The 22,162-nt window shown below is 37.7% G+C and overlaps 1 protein-coding gene across 1 annotated transcript in view; it reads left to right on the top strand.

The window, feature by feature from the left end:
* The window catches only part of Kiaa0753 (KIAA0753 ortholog), a 64,415-nt gene that overhangs the window by 29,305 nt on the left and 12,948 nt on the right, over positions 1-22,162 (top strand). The window contains exons 9-16 of the mRNA XM_027922688.2: positions 913-1,079; positions 3,649-3,765; positions 5,070-5,159; positions 5,379-5,468; positions 12,104-12,182; positions 13,149-13,232; positions 18,924-19,109; positions 20,201-20,282. Coding sequence (XP_027778489.2) covers positions 913-1,079; positions 3,649-3,765; positions 5,070-5,159; positions 5,379-5,468; positions 12,104-12,182; positions 13,149-13,232; positions 18,924-19,109; positions 20,201-20,282 — 895 coding nt within the window. The remainder of the gene's footprint in view (positions 1-912; positions 1,080-3,648; positions 3,766-5,069; positions 5,160-5,378; positions 5,469-12,103; positions 12,183-13,148; positions 13,233-18,923; positions 19,110-20,200; positions 20,283-22,162) is intronic.

Raw genomic sequence — 22,162 nt, 5'->3', positions numbered from 1 at the left:
CAGTTCAAAGCCAGTCTCGGCTACTTAGTGAGGCCCTGTCTCAAAAGAAAATCTAGAAAGGGCTGGAAATGTTATTCAGTGGTTAAGCACCCCTGAGTTTAATCAAAAAAAAAACCCAAAAACTGATGGTACTTCTACAGCAAACCTATAAATTGTCTGGTGGCATCAGAAAAATGAGACTTGGAAGTTGTCATTAGTTACTGACATCATGGATTAGGATCTAGTCTTCATTCCTTCCAAAACAAACTCTGATGGGGTTCTTTGGGAAGTCCAGATTGAGCCTGTAAGAATTCAACTTGATGTTCTTCTCTAGAAACAAAGTCTTATGCTCTGAGGTGTTTAAATAGCTTCATTCAGGGGCTGTGGCTGTGGCTCAGTGGTAGAGTGCTTGCCTAGCAAGTGTGAGGCAATGAGTTCGATCCTCAGCACCACATAAAAAAATAAAATAAAGGTATTGTGTCCACCTACAACTAAAAATATATATATTTTTAAAAATAAAATAGCTTCATTTATTCTATTTAGACCTTAGGCTCAGAGAGAGCAAGTATTTTTATCAAGAATGTTTTATAATTTCCCTTTAAACATTATGGAATTTAAAAATTGAGGTTTAATTGGAAAAAAACACATATAAATAAATAAATATATATTTGGGGTGTGTGTGTGTGTGTGTGTGTGTGTGTGTGTGTGTGTGAGAGAGAGTGAAAAGGTGGTGGAGTGAGGGATTCCAATTTTACCTCCTGTCTCCAGAGCTGCTTCAGTCTAATTTCCTTACTCTCTGCCACAGTGCTTTCTGCTTAGGTTTTACTGAATAGATGGCTGAGTAGCAGAGAGGTACTTGGAGCTTTAGTTAGAGGTTGAAGCTAGGGTATTTGATATTTGTATAACTTTGTAATTCATTTTTCCCTCTTTTAGGGACTCCACAAAGCTGAAAGAAATAGACCCAGCCACCCTCCCAGCAAAAGCAGGGTGCAGCAGACAACAGTTTCATCCAGATTAAAAATGAACCAACAGCCTGTGAAAAGCCACAGGGCTCCCTGGATACCTGCAAACCCTACATCCCCACCAGCATCTCCTAAGTGGTATGTAAAAATTCAAGGAACGATTTGGGTATGTGAATTTATTTTCCTCCATAGATCAAAGGTGACATATAGCTTAGAACAAATGGAATAGCAGCTTTAATTCTTCCCAACATGGGCTGGGGTTGTAGCTCAGTGGTAGAGGACTTGCCTAGCAAGTGTGAGTGAGGCACTGGGTTCAATTCTTAGCACCACATATAAATAAATGAATAAAATCAAGGTCCATCAAAATCTTAAAAAAAAATAAATATATTTAAAAAAAAAAAAAGAAGAAGAAAAAGAGATGCTTTGACATGTGTGAGGTCCTGGGTTCAATCCCCAGTACTGTAAAGAAAAAAAGAAGTACTTATATGCTTAATACATGAGAAGTTTGTCCAAAAACCTGCTGTTTCCTTTTTCTATTTGGTTATGGTTAGAGTAGCCTTCTTTGTGGCATCCTAATGACCAGTGGACACAAATCACTGTATAGAGAAAATTGTGGGCTTCCTTTGTCTTTCCCCCAACAGTTACTTGAGACGAGGAACTTTTTCTTTTCTTTGCTTTTCTTTTCTCTTTCTCTCTCCCTCTCTCCCTCCCTTTCTCTCTCTTTCTTTCTGTACCTGGGATTAAACCCAAGGGATGCTTAACCACTGAGCCACATCCCAGCCCTTTTTTATTTTTGATATTGGGTCTTGCTAAGTTGCTTATGGCCTCTAAGTTGCTGAGACTGGCTTTGAACTTGTAATCCTTCTACCTTAGCTTCCCAGGTCACTAGGATTATAGTCATACTCACTGCTCTCAGCAGGGACTGTATTTTTTTTTTTTTGGTATTGGGGATTGAACCCAGGGGCACTTAACCACTGTGCCACATCCCAGCTATCTTTTTTATATTTTATCTAGAGACTGGGTCTCGCCGAGTTGGCTCAGTGCCTTGCTATGTTGCTGAGGCTGGCTTTGAATTCATAGTACTCCTGCCTCAGCCTCCTGAACTGCTGGAATTATATGTGTGTGCTATTGTACCCAATAAGACTGTGTCGTTGTCTTTTTTTAAAATATTTTTTTAGTTGTTAATGACCTTTATCATTTATTTATTTATATTCAGTGCTGAGAATCAAACCCAATGCCTCACACATGCTAGGCAAGCACTCTACTACTGAGCCACAACCCCAGCCCCAGCCCCAGCCCCTGCCTGTGTCTTTCTTATATTTAAATGTTCAATGCCTGGAACATCATAGGCATTCACTAAATCTTTGCCAAATTAGTAAATGTTTTAAGATAATTTAAATTGTAAGTTGAGATAATTATGAACCATAAAACTATTCAGATCTCATTGACACTTTCTGAACTGCAGGAGGCAGTTAGGATAGTGCCGAGATTACTGTCTTGTCACCATCATTCATGGTACTTGGAAAATAAGGAGTTACTGTACCATGGGGCTAGAGAGAAGCATTGTATTCAAGGGGGAGCGGGGTCTAGTTAGGAAATAGTCTTTTGGGAGCTCAGTTAAAGGTAACACAGAACTAACTTGTTTGCCATAATTCAGTAGTCCTTGCCAACACAATGGAAGGAACCAGGACGTAGAATAATACGAAGAAGAAAGCAAAAAACAGTATTTTGAGGAGGAGAAGGGGGAATGTAGGTGACTAGAGGTTTCCAGCTTTGGGGAGGCTGTCAATAGACATGGTTAACAGCCTGGCTCAAAAGATTCTCCTGAAGATTCCAAGTGGGTTCTGAATGAATCAATGGTAATACTTATTTATTGACCCTCATTAAATGGAAGAAAATATGTTGAGAGAATTTAATGTCTTGCTCATGTAACAGAGCTTGAACTAAAATTTGGTCTTCTGATTTGATCTTTATTTTGTCTTATTTTGTTTTTGCAGTTCTTGGGATTGAACCCAGGGCCTTGTGCACTGAACTAGTCGTTTAAATTTTATTTTGAGCCAGGGTCTTGCCAATTTGTCCAGTTGGCCTCAAACTTGCCATCCTCCTGCTTTAGCCTCCTGAGTAGCTAGGATTAATACCATAACTGGCTTTATTATGTCTTTTTGTTTGTCTGTTTTTATTACTCTCATTTCTATATTTTAATATATGTAAGTATTAATACAGAGATAAGAGTTCATTTGATGACCTTGTAAAAACATCAGCAATTGAGGTTTGTATTGCAAATCAAATATGCAGTGGACTGTCTTCTAGTGTATGTATGGCAGGTGGAGGATAAGGCTTTTTGGCTCACAGTGGTGCTAGGCCTTATAGAGATACATCTAGTAATGTAATATGGAATATTATTAGTGACTCAAATCTCTCTATATATAAAAGCAGGTTTTGATGAAGTTCTGTTACCTATAATTGAGTGTTGTTTCATTTAAAGTAGTGACAGCTTCTTTGAAGCAAAGGGAATGTCTCTACTTTGACCCTGTGCCCTGACTGCTGGAAGATCTCAGACTTCTTCAGGTTCAGCTTCTAATTTGGGGCTCTTTGCTATAGATCACCATGACTTTAATGCTCTTGTCTCCTCTGAGCCAGCACCTTTGGATGAGTCACTGGATGTGGACTGAATGATTATAAAGGTCTACTTTTCCATTTTATGCAGTGCTGCATGGCTAAGGGTGAAATCTAGCCCCACAGATGCTGCAAAAGAACAGTCTTTCCAGCAAGAAGATACTCATGAGGGAAGTCAGTTGAGTGCTGTCAAGCATGAAGCAAATAGGTTTGTGCTGGTATTTTTCAAATCTTTGAAAATTGAAGGGCTCCTTTTATGTGGACTCTAAAGTAAGCTCCTTCTTGTCTTTCTTATGATTGAAGTTGGTTATTTAAAATGTAGATTACTAAATTTTTCTGTTAAATTCTCCAGTTTATAATGAGCCCCTTTTATTCCTTCTTATTTAATTTGTTAAAAAATTGTATGTGTGTCGATTGTATATCCATTGCTAGTTTTGTGTATGGCACAATTGTGAGCTCTCTGGAGATGTTTTTTTTTAAAAAGAGTGAATAAGACATAATTCCAGCACCTGCTTATTTATAATCAGCAGGGAAAATGTATAATTAGCTATAATTTAAGATAGAACATGGTACATACCCTACAAACTGCGGAAGAGTAAAGAGGGTTTAAAAGAGGGAGAGGTTACTTCTTACTGCCAAGATCTAGGCTTCATGAAGGAGATGGAAATTGAACTAGAACTCACACAGGATTTAAATATGGGGGGGATATGGGGAAAACATTCCAAAGAAAGAACGGTGAAAAGAGGTTGCTCTGCACTTTGGGGCTGAAATTATTTTTGCAACTATGGGAAAGCAAGTTGTTGGGGCTGGGGGTGTAGCTCAGTGGTGGAGCACTTGCCTGCCATGCAAAGGCCATGGCTTGATCCCCAGCACCTTAAGAAAGAGTGGGGTCATTAATTAATTTGATAATATTCACATAACTTAAACCAAAAGAATCAAAGCCCTTTCATACACAATAAAATTGTTTAGAGTTAACACTATCCTTTTTATTTTTATTTGACTTCACTCTCTTCCTACATGGGGATTCATTTCTTTATCTAAACCTAAAGGGCTGTGTTTTCGTCAAACAAGAAATTCTGAATAGGGGCTGGGGATGTGGCTCAAGTGGTAGCGCGCTCGCCTGTCATGCATGCGGCCCGGGTTTGATCCTCAGCACCACATACAAACAAAGATGTTGTGTCCGCCAAAAACTAAAAAAATAAAAAATAAATAAATATTAAAAAAAAAAAAAGAAATTCTGAATACAGCAATGCTTAATTTTCTTGAGAACATTTGTAGGCAGCTTTTCCTTATTCTACACACTAACTCACTTTTATACATAAATGTCTCTTTATAGGAACATAATACAGAGAGCTTTATGGGTACAGACAAGTTACATTACCTACTGAGTCCTTAATGGAGCCAGGATTGGTGCTGGGGCTCAAGGGTCCCTACTTCTACGCTGTTTCTCTGGTAATGATGCCCTGCTGTGTAAAGGCATAATTGATTTGACTCTTTTGTACTGTCTGCTAGGCTTGCTTGGCTTGATGCTGAGTCTTCCAAAAGATTGAAGGAATTAGAAGAATTAAAAGCCAAAGAAATGGATCAAATGCAAAAACAGAGGTAAATACTTGTTTCTGAGGTAGAAAAGGGTAATTAGGCCTGTTTTGTATCATCTAGCTCTAAAAGAGAGTTGAAGGTCTCCCATGCTTCTTATGCTTCTTGGCTTTCCACCTCCTTAAAATTCTGTGAAGCCTATAGTGGAGCCCTGGTTGTAGGTAGACCCAGGGAGTCCTGGCTGCTTTGAGGAGAGTTGGGGTGACCCTTTGTACTGTTGTCTAGGCTCGACTGGCTTGATGCTGAAACTTCTAGGAGAACAAAGGAACTGAATGAACTGAAAACTGAAGAAATGGATCGACTCCAAAAATTAAGGTATGTGTTTGCTTTTGAAGAATAGGGGAAGCTTCCCATTCTAATTGATCCAGGGTTTTAACAACCAGCCTGGACTGTTTAGGCCTAACCTTATTACATGAATAAGTGAATGAATGAGCACCTACATGCCTACATGTATATTATACCATGTTTTTGCTAGGAAGTGTTTCCTTTATGTGCAGTTTGAAGAAGAATTGAAAAGAACATCTATCATTTGAGGGAATTCTGTCTGAAAGATCAGAGTCTTAAAAGTACCTCAAAGATACTTTTCTCTAGCCAGATGCCAGTCCTTCTGAGGGCAGAAGGTTAGTACATTGTGTGTGTTCTACTTGTGTGTGAGTGTATGGATTCTTTCATTTTTCCATGTTAGCTTGAATGCAGTGTTTTCAAATGAGACTGCTTTTTTTCCATTCATCTCCTAAGAATGCTACCACCTAACTATAGGCTTGAAGAGATTTGTTAAGATTTACTGAAGGACATGGTTAGGGAAGAATAGCAGTTCATTGGATTAGAAAAAGGGAAATAAAGAGAAGGGAATGGGGATGGGAATGGGAAAGACAGTAGAGTGAATCAGACATAACTTTCCTGTGTTCACATATGAATACATGACCAGTGTAACTCCCATAATATGTCAAAATACATCCTACTGGCATGTATAACTAAAAGTAAAAGATTTTCTGGAGCTGCTGCTGCTATAGTTGGCTCATTTTTCCAGCTCTGACAATCATTCGTCCTGCAGTCAAAATGAATAGAACACTTGTTGAAACATCTGCATTTCTGACACTATTCATGATAGAACATTCAATCCCGGTTATAAGGGTTGTGGTTTCTCATGAGAGGGCCAGGATGTCTGTAGTTAAGATTTCAAGTCATACAATCAAAATCTTAGGACTTGAAGGATCGTTTTTCCCCAACTGATGCTTCCAAGCCACTCTACACTGTCTCCACAAAATAACAGTCTAGCATATGTATGCACACCCTCTGTGACAAGCTGGTTACTACTGTCAGAGGGATTCCATTCCTTGGTCATCTATAGCTATTAGAAGGTGCAACTTTAGGTTGTGTAAAATTTGATTCCCTGTGATTCCTACCCACACATAGGTGAACCACATAGCAAAAGCTTAATCCTCTGTACCCATTTATCCCTCTGTGTGTCTTTTATTTTAAAAAAATACTGCACATGTTGTGCAACTCTACATCATATACAACCAGAGAAATGAAAAGTCGTGCTCTATTTGTGTATAATGAATTGAAAAGCTTTCTGTTGTCATGTATAACTGATTAGAACTAATAAAAATTTTTTTAAAATTAAACATATCAGACATGTGGAACATAATAAATACCCTTGAACAATCCAGAACATGAAATGAACACCTTTGCAATCCAACCCAAGAAATAGGTCATTGCCACTAATGGAGAAGCTTCTAATGACCCCCTCCTCAGTTGCATCCTCTTTTCCCCCAGAGGTAGCCACTTTTCTGATTCCTGTATTAATCTTTTCATTATCCTTTTTTAAAAATAAATCTACCACCTGTGTATGCATTCCTACCAATATATTATTTAATTTCGAAAACTGAGAATAACTAATCTAGCTAAACCAAGGTAACAGTGTTGCTGGCATTAGATGAAGGCTCTCGGGAAAAGAGGTTGCATGGAGTCTGGATCATAATCTGACATGCACTTCCCTGAGAATTTTTAGGAGCCTTGTCCCAGGAAATCAGTGAGCAAGATCATGAATGAGTTCTGGCAGGGATCGTGCTCACCATGTCTGGGCTACAGGTGAACCGGATCTGCTGGGCTTTCGAAAGAAGCCTCACCAGGGGCGTAGGCTGCCCTGTCACACTCTGCTTCTCAGCTCCTCTGACAGCTTTAATGGGGGTAAAACGAGGATCCTCAGCAGACACTAGGGCACGAGGATTGGGAATTTTATCAGTTTCAGGGCAAGATGAGCCAAGCATCTAGGCCAGTTTAGCTTGTATGGTTTTTCACATCTTGTACTTTTTTTTCTGTTTACTTACTTGTTTTGATAGAAAATTTAGCTTCCTTAATCCTAAATTAGCTTCTTGAGAAAGGATGAATAGAAAGTAAATCTTCTTAATCCTGTCAAGCTTAAAAATGTCTTCATTCTACTCTTATATTTGCTAATAGTCTTCTTAATGTGTATAGAACTCTTAATTGAAGATTATTTTTGACAATTTTTAAATTAAACTTTTTATTATGAGATAATTATACATTCACATCAAAGTTGTAATAATACAAAGAAGTCTTTGGAACCCTTTACCCAGTTTCCCTAGTACAATATTTTAGTGAACGATAGCATAGTGCTACAACCAGGATATTGACCTTGACACGGTCAAGGAGCACCTGATGGGCAGTGATATAGTCAAGAACATTTCCATCACCACAAAGTTCCCTCATGTTTGTCCATCTATAGCACACCTGCTTGTAACCCTTGGCAACCACTAATCTGTTCTCCCTGTGTATGATTTTGTTATTTCAAGTCTTATATAAATGAAAACATAGTTGCCTAACCTTTTGGAATTGACTGTTTTTTACCCATACATCCTTCTCTGGAAATTGATCCAGGTTGTGCATGTTTCATTTGTTCATTCTTTTTGTTGTTAAATACACTCCATGTTATGGATATACCACTGTTTTTTAAATTGTTCACTGGTTAAACATCTGAGGAACATCTAGGTTATTTCTAGTTTGTGACTGTTATGAATAAAGTTTTCTGTAAACACTCAAGAACAGTTTTCTTTTCTCTAGAATAAATGCCAGAGTGCAATTACTGGGTCATATGCAGTTGTGTTTGGGTTAATATAAAACTGCCAAGCTGTTCTCTAGAGTGGCTCCCTACCCCCACCAGCAGGATTGAGGGGTCCAGTCGCTCTGTAATTCTGCTAGCATCAATTGGTTCACTGTTTTCTTTTTGATGTTGTGATAAGTGTTTAATACATGGTGAACATCCTTTCATGTACTTATTTGCTCTCTACTCTCTTTAATGGCACAGGTTTCTTTTGTGGTGTTTGGCTGTAGTTGGGGAGTTATTTTCTGACAATTTTCCATCTTCCTCAACTGTCCCTTTGGCTAGAGAGAGTGGGCCTTTATTATATCTTACTTAATCTTATACATTTATGTGCATAAGTATGTCTGTACCTATTGGCATTTCTGATTGCTGGCTTCTCCAGTGTCTGATTCTGGGATATCCGAGGCAAAAAGGAAACCCAGGGAACTCGCAACCTTGTCTTTTTTTGGTTCCCAGAGTCCCTTGCTGATCTATCTTTGCTCTACCTTTTCTAGTCCTTTTCTTTAGTTTACATTTAATGTCTAAGATTCTTAGTTGTACTTAATAAAAAAAAAAAAAAAAATGGGAAAAGAACATATATTCCTCCTGTCCCAAAGCAGAAATCTAACCAGAATTTTTTTAAAGTATTATTTCATTGTCTTGTTTTCAATGAGAAATCAGAATCTTGCTTTTTAATTCTCTAGAAGCAACCATTTTTCTCCCCGCAGTGTTCTGAAATTTCACAGAACTTGCTGTGCATGTGTTTTCATTTATCAGTGGACCTTTTTCAATCTGGCAGTTTATTTCCTTCAGTTCTGACAAATGTTCTTGCTTTATTTTGCACTTGTTTTCTTTGTCTGTTTTCTCTTCTCCTATTCTGTAACTTCTGTTCTTGGATGTTGGGCTTCCTGGATTGGTCCTCAAATTTTTTTTATCTGTTTTTCCTATTTCCTCCTTGCACCCCAGGAGGCAATTTCCTCATACTTAGCATTTAACCTGTTATTAGATTTGTTATTTCTGCTACAGTGTTTTTAAATTTTAAGAGTTCTATTATATTTTCCAAATTTCTGTCTCTTAGTCTCCTTTTATGCTATTTTTCTTCTCTTTGAGTACATTAACAATAGTTTTTCCTTACTGCTCTACATAATCTTTTCCTTTCTCAGCTGGTAATCCTTGGCTATCTTCTAGTGTTTAAATGGAGGGGACTGATTACTGATTGAAAACTCTGCCATTTGAATTAGAATTTGTATTTAGTTTTAGGGTTTTTAAAAAAATTGTTTTTTTGTGGTATACTTTACATGTAGTAAGATGCAAAGAACTCAGTGATTTATACTTCAGTGAGTTTTGACAGATGTATATATCTGGGTGACCAAAACCCTAATCAAGATAAAGAAAATGTCCATCAATCTAGACTATTCCTAGGTGTTCTTTCTGGTCATTCCCTACCCCCACATGACCAAATCCCTCACAGAGGCAGCCACTTTCTGATGTTTTGCCCCATAGACCAGTTTTGACTATTATTTATTTTTATTTTATTTTATTTTTTAGTTGTAGATGGACACAATACCTTTATTTTGCTTATTTATGTGTGGTGCTGAGGATTGAACCCACTGTCTCCCATGTGGCCAGGCAGGTGCTCTACCCGTGAGCTACAACCCCAGGCCTAGTTTTTGCCTATTCTTGAACTCTGGTAGAATCTTCACAGTCCATTCCTTTGTTTCTGGCTTCTTTTGTTTAACAAGATATTTGAGTTGGGCATGTAAATCCCAGTGGCTCAGGAGGCTGAGGCAGGAGGATTGCAAGTTCAAAGCCAGCTTCAGCAAATCAGTGAGGCTCTAAGTACCTTAGTGAGACCTTGCCTTAAATTAAAAAAAGAAAGAAAAAGGTATTTGGGATTCAGCCACATGGTGCCTATATCAGTGTAGTTGATTCCATTGTATTGCTGAGTGGTATTCCACTGGGTGAATGTACCACATATTCTTTATCCATTCTTCTGCAATTTAACATTGGCAGTGTTTCCCATTTTTAGTTAGTTTAAATAAAGTTTTTATAAACATTCTTACACATTTTTTTTTTTTTTTTTTTTTTTTTGTAGACATGCTTCCATTTCTATTGGGTAAATATTTAGGAGTAGAATTTCTGGGTTGTAAGATAGGCAGTTGTTTATAAAACTATCGTACAAACTTTCCAGAGTAGTTGTAACCTTTTGTACTCCTATCTGCAGTACACAAGAGTGTTTTTCTAGTTGTCCTGTTTCCTTGCTTACCTGTTGTCTTTGCGATCTTTCTCATTTTAGCCCTTCTGGTGAGGTTGTGGTGATCTTTCCTTGTGGTTTTGATTTGCATGTCCTTGATGATTAATGGTGATGAGCACCTTTCCTAGTGTTTATTAGGTGAAATGTCAGTTCAAATAAGTTGCCCATTGTTTTTGGTCACCATTGTTTTCAATTATTGGTTGGACTTCTTTATACATAGTTTTTGGATATAAGCCTCTTGCCAGATATATGTGCAACAAATATTTCCTCTCAATACTCTGGCTTTCCTAAGTATCTTTTAATGTTATTCGAATGGTGATTAAAGTTTTAAATTCTGATTAAGACCATTTTTATCAATTTTTCTTTTGCGTGGTTTTTTTTTTTTTTTTTTTTTTTGGTGAACTAAGAAATCATTGCCCAAATTAAGATATCAAAGATATTTTCTTCTAAATGCCTATAACTTTTTAATTTTTATGTTTGTGTCTGTGATTCATTTTGAATTAATTTTTGTATTTGAAATGAGATACTGATCACAGTTACATTTTATTTCTTATGGATATCTGGCTATTCCAGCACCATCTGATGAAAGGATTATTGAACTTGAGCTTTCTTCTGGGGCCATGTGAATTGACCCCTGTATTGGTCTTGAAGTCTTTCCTTTGGGATGGGGTCAGCCTGCCCAGAAAAGGGGTTTTTGATCTTCTGCCTGGAGGGTAAGGATCTGGATGTGGGTGTCCCAAGAGCTCAGTTGGAGGAGGGGGCTGAGGGTCTCATACTCAGCATTTAGCTCGCACACTTGCTCCCCTCTTTTGAGTATGGCACCTATACAACTGTGATTGGCCACCACTAGTCTGGAGACTCTGGAGAATGAGCAAACTGACCTTCTGTTAGAGTTTCTCTTAGAGAGGCAGTTGTCCAGTTGTGTGAAGTAGGACGGGGACCTGGGGATCTGACTTCTCAGATATCATTAAACTCTTCCATTTTTAAGTTACCCTTTCCCACTTTCCTCAGACTTAGACATACCTTGCACCACTAGTTGCATGCCTGTTTAAGTCAGAAGTGCAAATTATGTGTGTTCTTAGTTTCTCTATCACTGGCCTAGATTTTGGCATTCACAGGTCAGCTCAGTTAATTATCATTTTGTCCTTTGTCTTCCAGAACCATTGTTTTTCCTCCTCGTGTTTGAGTGTGTATATCTATCTCTTCTATTGTTTTCAGTGAGATTTTAAAAGGGAACAGTTTAACTACTACCCTCTTTAGCTATTTAGAGGAAATTAATTTGTCTTCAATGTCCCCAGTTCTGACACACTTCCTTAGATGTTATCTAAGCCCTTGTGCACAAAGTGGGGCCTAGAACCAGCAGTGTTGCCTCACCTGGGAGCTTTTGGGAATGCAGAAATGTGTCCTCATTCCACCAATTAAATCAGAGTCTACATTTTAATAACATCTCCAGGAATTTGTATGGTCATTGTGGTTAGAGAAGTACTCTGGGTCTTATAATCATTAGATTTAGTTTCACCTAGAGTGGGTGGGTATGCAAAACAGGACATTTTCTTGCTTTTGACATGAATTTTCAATTTTATTTCTAAATAGCATTTCTGCCAGCCAGTTAGCGGACAAGGTAGAGGAGGCAGTTCTGGAACGTTTGAAACCCCTCTTGGTCAAGGCCCAGGTAATCTAGTTCATCTCCTCTGCTTGTCTTTGGAAGTTCTAGAATAAAAAGAGTTGCCACAGAGGTCGTACTGACCCTTTGTTGGGTCAAGTGTCTCTTTAGCCTGAAGCTGCATTGCACAGCACAGCCCTCTCTAGACACCTGCAGACCACTGCACACTATATTGGTATGTCCTGTGTTACGGGGAAGGGAAACAGATAGGGGGAAGAAAGGAAAGACTTGCTTTTGAGAGAAGTGAGATTTTAATTTGGGGAACAAGCTTTGATTGCAGTTTCCATTCCTAACCCCGAAAATTTATTTAGTTTCCTGCTTCCACTCTAATGCTGTCCTCTCTCACCACAGCGATTTGGAATGCTTGGCTTTAGGAGAGGGAGAGTATGACACTTCTCTGCACAAACCAGTACTTTCCTGAAGATGAAATAATATGTAGCACCACCAAGAGGTTGTGCCATCCTCCCCTAAACAGTGAGCTAAATTCTACAGGTCCTGTAGACTCACTGTACAAATAGAAGCCATCATGTTTGGATGAATAGATGAAGCTTAAATAGGATGAATACCATCTGGGTCCCTGCACAGACCACTAAACTTCTGTGTTTTTAAGTTAAGGAATGTTAAATTATTATTCAAGTCCATGGAAACTTCAGGAGTAGTGAACTAATGGGCTCTTAGTGATCGAATCATCTAGCCTCCTCATTTTATCATTGAGGAAACTGTGGAACATAGAAGTTGAATGATTTGCATAAAAGGACACAGCTACTGTGGCAGTATTTACAAAGATGAGGGAGGAAAAAGCATGGTGAGCCAAGAGCAACACATGGCATTTATTTTCATGAAGACAAAGTACTTTAATTGCTGCAAAAAACCTAGTACTGCTACAGCTGAAGTTATTCTGGTAACAGCATCCATTTGTACTAATATGAGTTGTAAGTTTTTATAATCCATGAATGTATTTGTCTGTTTTAATAGAGAGTTAATTCTTCTACGGAAGCAAATACTCATTTGAAGGATCATCCATCATTTAACACAGCAGCAGCCCAGCCTGCAGAGCAGGTGCGTGTTGTAGTGTTCTGGTATTATTACATGATGATGTCTCCAGTCGAAGGAAAATGATATGCAGATTACTTTGCAAACACTACATTATCCTATTCAAGGAGGGTGAAATTATTTTTCGTATCTGGCATGTTAATTCTTACATTGTATATTTAGCATTATGGCTTAGATCACCCTTGCAAACAGCACACAGACCTCTCAGGAGCCACAGGTTTTTGTCAGTGGATCTTTCATCTCTCCTCCTGATGACAGAATGCGGGTGCATGTGGCCCTGAATGTTGATGGCTGTAGCAGAAGAATGGCTGCCCTCATTTCCTTTCATTCAGCTTTGTTGTGCTCATTGCTGGCCTAATTTCCTTTATACTTAGGGCCTAATATTTTTGTTAGGCAAGCATGTTTTGAGTACCTAGCATGTGACCAATGTCTAGTCTGGCAGAGAGAAAAAAAAGTCTAGGAAAGAAATAAAAACAGTTGAGAAAAATAAAAACATCTTTGGGGGGAATGCTCCTTCCTTGCATAGGCTTAGAAAGTGCAAGTTGCATCCTTTTAATCTTTGCAGAGGTTGGAAAGATATTTATTGCTTCAGTTAACTCAGAACAAGTAAAGGGCAAGGCAAGTATAAAGACTTCAGAGTTAGAAGGAAGTTGAACTGACATCATCAGCCAATGACCTCAGGAACAGGAAGAAAGGTTTGGAGAAGATATCCATCCTATTCTAATTATTAAGCAATATTTTAGCTGCACCATATTTTCATAATCTTTGTGATCATAATTCTCTTGTACCACTATCGTATGACCAAATCTCATGTGAGGTGAGACTCCTAAGACTGGAAGCTAAAACCACATTTGGTCATTACAAAATCATTTATGCTCTGGTTGGTGTTTTGTGCAGCATAGCCACTAAATGATTTTTCTCCTAGCAAAATAATGTGCTCATATCTAACTTAGGGAGGCAACTCTGTTCTGTATTTTTTTTTTCTCTGTACTGCATTTTAACTTGAAGGAAAAGTATAGTGATTATAAATGCTGACAGTGGAATAGACATGTCTGAATATTGCTAGGAATGATCAGCCTTGAACTATTCTGTAGGCATTAAATAATCTCCAATACAGTTTATTGAAAGAGAGTATTTAGAATTCTGGGCTTTTTTTTTTTTTTTTGTACCAGGGATTGAACCCAGGGGCACTTAACCATTGAGCCACATCCCCAGCCCTTTTTTTTTTTTTTTTTTTTTTTTTTTTGTGGTGCTGGGAATTGAATCTACTGAGAGCTAAATTTGGCTTTAGGAGAGGGAGAGTATGACACTTCTCTGCACAAACCAGTACTTTCCTGAAGATGAAATAATATGTAGCACCACCAAGAGGTTGTGCCATCCTCCCCTAAACAGTGAGCTAAATTCTACAGGTCCTGTAGACTCACTGTACAAATAGAAGCCATCATGTTTGGATGAATAGATGAAGCTTAAATAGGATGAATACCATCTGGGTCCCTGCACAGACCACTAAACTTCTGTGTTTTTAAGTTAAGGAATGTTAAATTATTATTCAAGTCCATGGAAACTTCAGGAGTAGTGAACTAATGGGCTCTTAGTGATCGAATCATCTAGCCTCCTCATTTTATCATTGAGGAAACTGTGGAACATAGAAGTTGAATGATTTGCATAAAAGGACACAGCTACTGTGGCAGTATTTACAAAGATGAGGGAGGAAAAAGCATGGTGAGCCAAGAGCAACACATGGCATTTATTTTCATGAAGACAAAGTACTTTAATTGCTGCAAAAAACCTAGTACTGCTACAGCTGAAGTTATTCTGGTAACAGCATCCATTTGTACTAATATGAGTTGTAAGTTTTTATAATCCATGAATGTATTTGTCTGTTTTAATAGAGAGTTAATTCTTCTACGGAAGCAAATACTCATTTGAAGGATCATCCATCATTTAACACAGCAGCAGCCCAGCCTGCAGAGCAGGTGCGTGTTGTAGTGTTCTGGTATTATTACATGATGATGTCTCCAGTCGAAGGAAAATGATATGCAGATTACTTTGCAAACACTACATTATCCTATTCAAGGAGGGTGAAATTATTTTTCGTATCTGGCATGTTAATTCTTACATTGTATATTTAGCATTATGGCTTAGATCACCCTTGCAAACAGCACACAGACCTCTCAGGAGCCACAGGTTTTTGTCAGTGGATCTTTCATCTCTCCTCCTGATGACAGAATGCGGGTGCATGTGGCCCTGAATGTTGATGGCTGTAGCAGAAGAATGGCTGCCCTCATTTCCTTTCATTCAGCTTTGTTGTGCTCATTGCTGGCCTAATTTCCTTTATACTTAGGGCCTAATATTTTTGTTAGGCAAGCATGTTTTGAGTACCTAGCATGTGACCAATGTCTAGTCTGGCAGAGAGAAAAAAAAGTCTAGGAAAGAAATAAAAACAGTTGAGAAAAATAAAAACATCTTTGGGGGGAATGCTCCTTCCTTGCATAGGCTTAGAAAGTGCAAGTTGCATCCTTTTAATCTTTGCAGAGGTTGGAAAGATATTTATTGCTTCAGTTAACTCAGAACAAGTAAAGGGCAAGGCAAGTATAAAGACTTCAGAGTTAGAAGGAAGTTGAACTGACATCATCAGCCAATGACCTCAGGAACAGGAAGAAAGGTTTGGAGAAGATATCCATCCTATTCTAATTATTAAGCAATATTTTAGCTGCACCATATTTTCATAATCTTTGTGATCATAATTCTCTTGTACCACTATCGTATGACCAAATCTCATGTGAGGTGAGACTCCTAAGACTGGAAGCTAAAACCACATTTGGTCATTACAAAATCATTTATGCTCTGGTTGGTGTTTTGTGCAGCATAGCCACTAAATGATTTTTCTCCTAGCAAAATAATGTGCTCATATCTAACTTAGGGAGGCAACTCTGTTCTGTATTTTTTTTTTCTCTGTACTGCATTTTAACTTGAAGGAAAAGTATAGTGATTATAAATGCTGACAGTGGAATAGACATGTCTGAATATTGCTAGGAATGATCAGCCTTGAACTATTCTGTAGGCATTAAATAATCTCCAATACAGTTTATTGAAAGAGAGTATTTAGAATTCTGGGCTTTTTTTTTTTTTTTTTGTACCAGGGATTGAACCCAGGGGCACTTAACCATTGAGCCACATCCCCAGCCCTTTTTTTTTTTTTTTTTTTTTTTTTTTTGTGGTGCTGGGAATTGAATCTACTGAGAGCTAAATTTGGCTTTAGGAGAGGGAGAGTATGACACTTCTCTGCACAAACCAGTACTTTCCTGAAGATGAAATAATATGTAGCACCACCAAGAGGTTGTGCCATCCTCCCCTAAACAGTGAGCTAAATTCTATAGGTCCTGTAGATTCACTATACAAATAGAAACCATCATGTTTGGATGTGATGTGCATGCGAGGCAAGCACTCTACCAATTGAGGTATATCCCCAAGCCTCCCCCCTTAAAATATTTTTTAATTTAGTTGTAGATGAACACACAGTATCTATTTATTTTTATGTGGGGTTGAGGATTGAACCTAGTGCCTCACACATGTGAGGCAAGCACTTTACCATTGAGCTACAGCCTCAGCACCCCCAGCTTTTTTTGTATTTTATTTAGAGACAGGATCTCGCTGAGTTGCTTAGGGCCTTGCTGAGTTGCTGAGTCTAGCTTTGAACTTGTGATCCTCCTGCCTCACACTTCTGAGCCTTTGGGATTATAGGCGTGCATCACCACACCCAGTGAATTCTGGGCTGTTATAAACAGCAGCAGCATTGCTAAGAGTTTTCCAGTTAGTACTATCAACAGTCATTGTTTATAAATAACTGGACAAAAATAAACACAAACAAATTCATGCAAGTTGTCATGATAAAAGTAGAATTTTCTTTTACTATGTTAACTTATGAAGAGCTGTAGGACCTTAAACACAAATTCTCAGAGTAATTTTCTTTAAAATGGAGAAGATAGTTTGCCCCCTTTCACTTGTAAATAGATTTAGCTCTCAGTAGATTTACCTATAAACCAGATGATCTCTATATCAGGAAAAAGCTCTTAAAAGGGGACCATGATAATATATTTCTCTTACAGTTACTGTTTTCATTAAACATGCATTTGAAATTTATTTTTATAAAATATGTGAGGTTTTTGTTTTAGAATTTAAACTTGTATATGCTTGTCATCAAAAATTCAAATTAGGAAAGAATAAATATAGTATGAAAAATAAAACTTCCGCAAAGACAGACCATGTGCTTTTCTGTACCATGCTGCTTTCTTTATATTTTGTCACTCTTTCCATGACAGCACATTGAGATTTCCCTTATCGTTTTTTTTTGGTGGAGGTGGTGGGGGGGAGGGGGTAACAAAGATTGAACTCAGGGGCACTTGACCACTGAGCCACATCCCTAGCCCTATTTTGTATTCTCATTGAGTTGCTTAGCTCCTCGCTAAGTTGCTGAGGCTGGCTTTGACCTCTCAATCCTCCTGCCTCTATCTCCTGAGCTGCTGGGATTACAGGCATGCACCACCACATCTGGCTGTCCTTATCTTTTTTAATAGAACATGGTGTTCTTGGTATTCCATTCTTTATAGATGGAAAATATTACATATACAACACACATGCACACACACCACACCACACACATATATACCACACACACACACATATCACACACACACACACACACCTTAATTAACCATGTTTGTGTTGTTGGTTATTTCTAGTTGTTGGGTTGTTTTTTTTTTTTTGGTAATTTTGTTGCATTTATTCCCCTGATTTTTGTTTTTTTAACTTTGATTAAAGTTGGGCATTTTTTCTTTATTGGCCATTAATATAGTTTCTTCTGTTAGAAGATTTTTTTTTAAATGCTATAGCTGTAACCTTTTGCTGGGTGTCTTATTTCATGCCAAGCACTGTGCTAAGTGTCCCAATACCCAAGCTCTTCTGAAACCTTTCACCTCTGAAATACAAGATTATTATTTCCATAGAACAGATGAGAAGATTGAGGCCCAGAGAGATTGAATAAACTTGTCCAAAGTTGCAAGCTGATGAGTGGGCTGCACCAAGCTTTAGTCCCAAGAGCGTCTCATTCTTTACCCAGCAGACATTCTTGCAAGACATATATTAGGATCAAGAGCAATATAATGCATGTAGAAATGCTTTGTACATGTTAAGGATACATGGTAAAGAAAGGCTGGTGAAATGCTCCCAGATTACAACTACAGAATCTCAAGCAAATATAAAGAATTCTGAACTTTGTGATGTTTTGAGTCTTTTATATAGTATAAAACTATTGACCCAAAAGAAGGTACCATATTGTATACATTATTATTATATTCAGGAGAAGGTACCATATTGTACAATGTATGTGTACATTATTATAATGTGTACAATATGATACCTTCTCCTGAATATAGCAGAAGGAGGAGATTGTTCTACTAATGGGCAAAATATCTAAATTATCTAATTTATATGGACAATAATGCTATTACTTGATTAATGCCATCATTTAAATAACTATGATAAAAATTGTACTGATGTTAGTGCTTTTGATGTTTAGTGACTTAGAAGTTTTAACATAGAAACTCTACCAGTTTGATCATTATGCTTTTGGTTTATTATTATCAGCAATAATCTTTAAGTTTTTAATCACTTTTCTACCCTTTCCTTATTTTGTAGGCTACAGCTGTTAATTCTGAATCTATCAATATTCATCAGTTGGATTACTTTTTGGAAGATACTGCTCATGAGCTCTGGGCTATGACTCATGCTAAGATATTTGGTTCAGAAACCTCACCCACCTTGAGGGACAGCAAGGACATCCCAAATCTGGAGATCATGATGCTCCGAATGGAGGAAATGGAAGTAAGGTCTAGGGCTGCTGGTCTGGTTTGCTGCTTGGGCTCACCTCTTCCTCCTTGTGTGCCTCTGGAGCTTAATAAGCCAGAGTCATGTGGTCCTTCTTTTAAGTCCCAGCTATATTGCCAATTAAGTGTATGACTTTGTTATGGTCAGTTACCCTGTCTAATGAATAAGATGAGGTATAAAGCATTCAGCATATAGTCTGATGCATAACGCATTAAGTGATAACTATTATTATCCTCTTAATAGTAATGATTTGTGATTCCCTAAACACTGGGACCATAGACTTTTTCATCCATTAGCTTATAAGTTTTGTCTCTTCTGCTCTTCTGTAGTATGATCATATCAAATCACAGATAATTTTACCTTTACTTGCTATACTATTACTTATGCTTTTCTCAAAAATTTAACCCATTCCCTGGATTATTCAGAGCAGGAAATTGAGATCCAGTAAGGGAATAAGTTGAGATCCAGTAAGGGAATAACAAAAAATTACAGGGAGAGCTTGGATGAGAATTCAGCTCTCCTGGCAGCAAGTTCAGCATTTTCTTTTCATTGTGCCATGATTAAATTTCAATTGACCTTTGCTGCCTAAAAGAAGCATTATAAGGAACACAATTTTTTGTTGATTTTTGAAAATTCTAAGATATATACTTTATTCTGGTCTTGGAACTGATTTTCCCTTGTTGAGGATAACTTTCCAGACCTAAGCCATCCCAAACAATGGCCACTAGCTGCATGTGCCTAGAAATATTAAATAATTAAAATTAAAATGCACTACAAGTGCTCAATAGTTAGTAGCTACTGTATTAGACAGGGCACATAAGCAATGTTTCTGTCATCACAGCAAGTTTTAGTGGGCAGTACTGGTCTAGATTGCAGTCATGTTAATCACCTTGTTTTATTTTACTTCACCTCATGAGCTAATCACTTCTTCACTTCATGAGCTAATCACTTCCTATCCTGGCAACCACCTATTCCTGGCCCTGTGTCTGTATTAATCATGTCTGAAGAACTTTTCCATCCCTACTAGTTCTGTTTACAATGAAACTCATCTCTTCTCATAAATTAAACTTTTTTTTTTTTTTTTTAAGAAATACCAGGAGACGGTTCGCCAAAGATATAATAAAATTGTATATGCCGATCCTCATTTATGGATTCAGGAAGTAGGAAATGGTAGGTATTCCCCCCACTCCTTCCCCCAACATTTTATTCTAAAAAGTTTCAAACACCCAGAAAAGCTTAGAAAAATTATACAGAGAATATTTGTATACCCACCTTTGAGACTATAAAATGAACATTTTGCTGATTGTCTATCCATGTGTTTATCCCTCTGTCTATCAGTTCATCTTGTCTTTGCATTTCAGATGCATTTTCACATTTCAGTGTTGCCAGATATCAGTAGTTTATCCCTAATTTTGTAGCATATATATAATCAGCTAGAATTTAATATTTATTTATAGTCTTTTTCTTTTGTGATTTAATATTTAAATATAATAAAATATATAGATCTTAATTGTCATTTGATGAGTTTTGACAAATGGGTACATGTTTGTTACCCAACCACTGTCCAGACATAGCACACATCGTCATCTCAGGAAGTCCCCTCATGCCCTTCCCAGTCAGCTCCCCACCACCAGGCAACCACTGTGCTTTTTAAATTAGTTTTGACTTTTCTAGAATTTTATATAAATGTAATCATAGTATATACTCTTGTCTAGATTCCTTTCATTCAGCTAAGTGTTTTAAAGATTTATGTTGCTTATTCTCTTGTTGCCACTGGAGCAAATTGAAGTTTTTAACAAGTTTAATCCATAAATTTAGTGACTTAAAACAGGTTTATCCTCGTCTGGTTCTGGAAGTCAGAAGTCTAAAGTGGGAGATGGGAGGGCTAATTCCTTCTGAAGGCTCCAGGGGAAGATCTTTTCCTTAAGTTTCTTGCAGTTTCTAAGATTGTTGGCATTCCTTCATCTGTGGCCTTTGTAGTGCAGCCTCTGTTTTCATTCCCACGTTGTCTTTTTTTCTTCTGTAATCAGATCTTTCTCTGTTTGTCTATTATAAGGACCCTTCTGGTCACATTTAAGGCTCCAGTAATCCAGGATTCTTTCCTCATCTCAAGATTTTTAGCTTGCTGGGTCTGGTGGCACATAGATGTAATCCCAGTGGCTCAGGAGGCTGAGGCGGGAGGATTGCAAGTTCAAAGCTACCCTCAGCAATTTAGCGAGGCCCTAAGCAACTCATTGAGACCCTGTCTCAAAATAAAATACAAAAAAAAGGGCTGGGGATGTGGCTCAGAGGTAAGTTTCCTTGGGTTCAATCCCTGGTACGGGGGGTGGGGGATGGTCTTCAGCCTAATTGAAGTCCTTTTGGCATAGAAGGTAACATTCACAGGTTCCAGATATCAGGTTGTAGATGTCTTGAGGGGCTTTATTCATCCTGCTACTCTATTGTATTCTCTTGTATTGCTGAGTAGTATCCTGTGGTATGAAGGTACTACGTCTGGTTTATGCATTTACCTGTGAATCTGCATTTGATTGCTTCCAGTTTGGAGTTATTAAGAGTAAATCTGCTGCTATTAGGAGTAAATCTGCTATGAATACATGGGTAGCCTTTGTATGAATATGAGTTTTTATTTTTCTTGGATAAATAACCTAAGAGTACACTTGCCAAGTCATATGATAGGTGTATTTAACTTTATAAAAAACAGCCAGACTTTTGCCAAAGAGGCTGTACCATTTTACACTCTGTTAACCTTTTCATTTACACTGAGCTCCAGTTGTTCCATGTCCTTGCCAGCATTTGGTGTTTGTCAGTTTTTTAAATTGTAACCATTCTTGTAGGGGAATAGTGGTTTCTCATTGTGACTCTAATTTCATTTTCCCAATGAATAAATAAATACAGAACCTTTTCAAGGGATTATTAACCATTGGTATAGCATCCTTTGTGAAGTATCCAATATCTTTTATCCAATTTTTTAAATTGTCTTTTTATTTTTAATTGTAGAAATTCTTGTGTTCTGGATACAAGCTCTTGTCAAATATGTTTTGTTTGTTTTT

The sequence above is a fragment of the Marmota flaviventris genome, chromosome 17 (genome assembly GCF_047511675.1).
Source record: "Marmota flaviventris isolate mMarFla1 chromosome 17, mMarFla1.hap1, whole genome shotgun sequence".
Lineage (NCBI taxonomy): Eukaryota > Metazoa > Chordata > Mammalia > Rodentia > Sciuridae > Marmota > Marmota flaviventris.
Note: the sequence above shows the minus strand (reverse complement) of the source record. Positions and strands in the feature narration are given on the sequence as shown.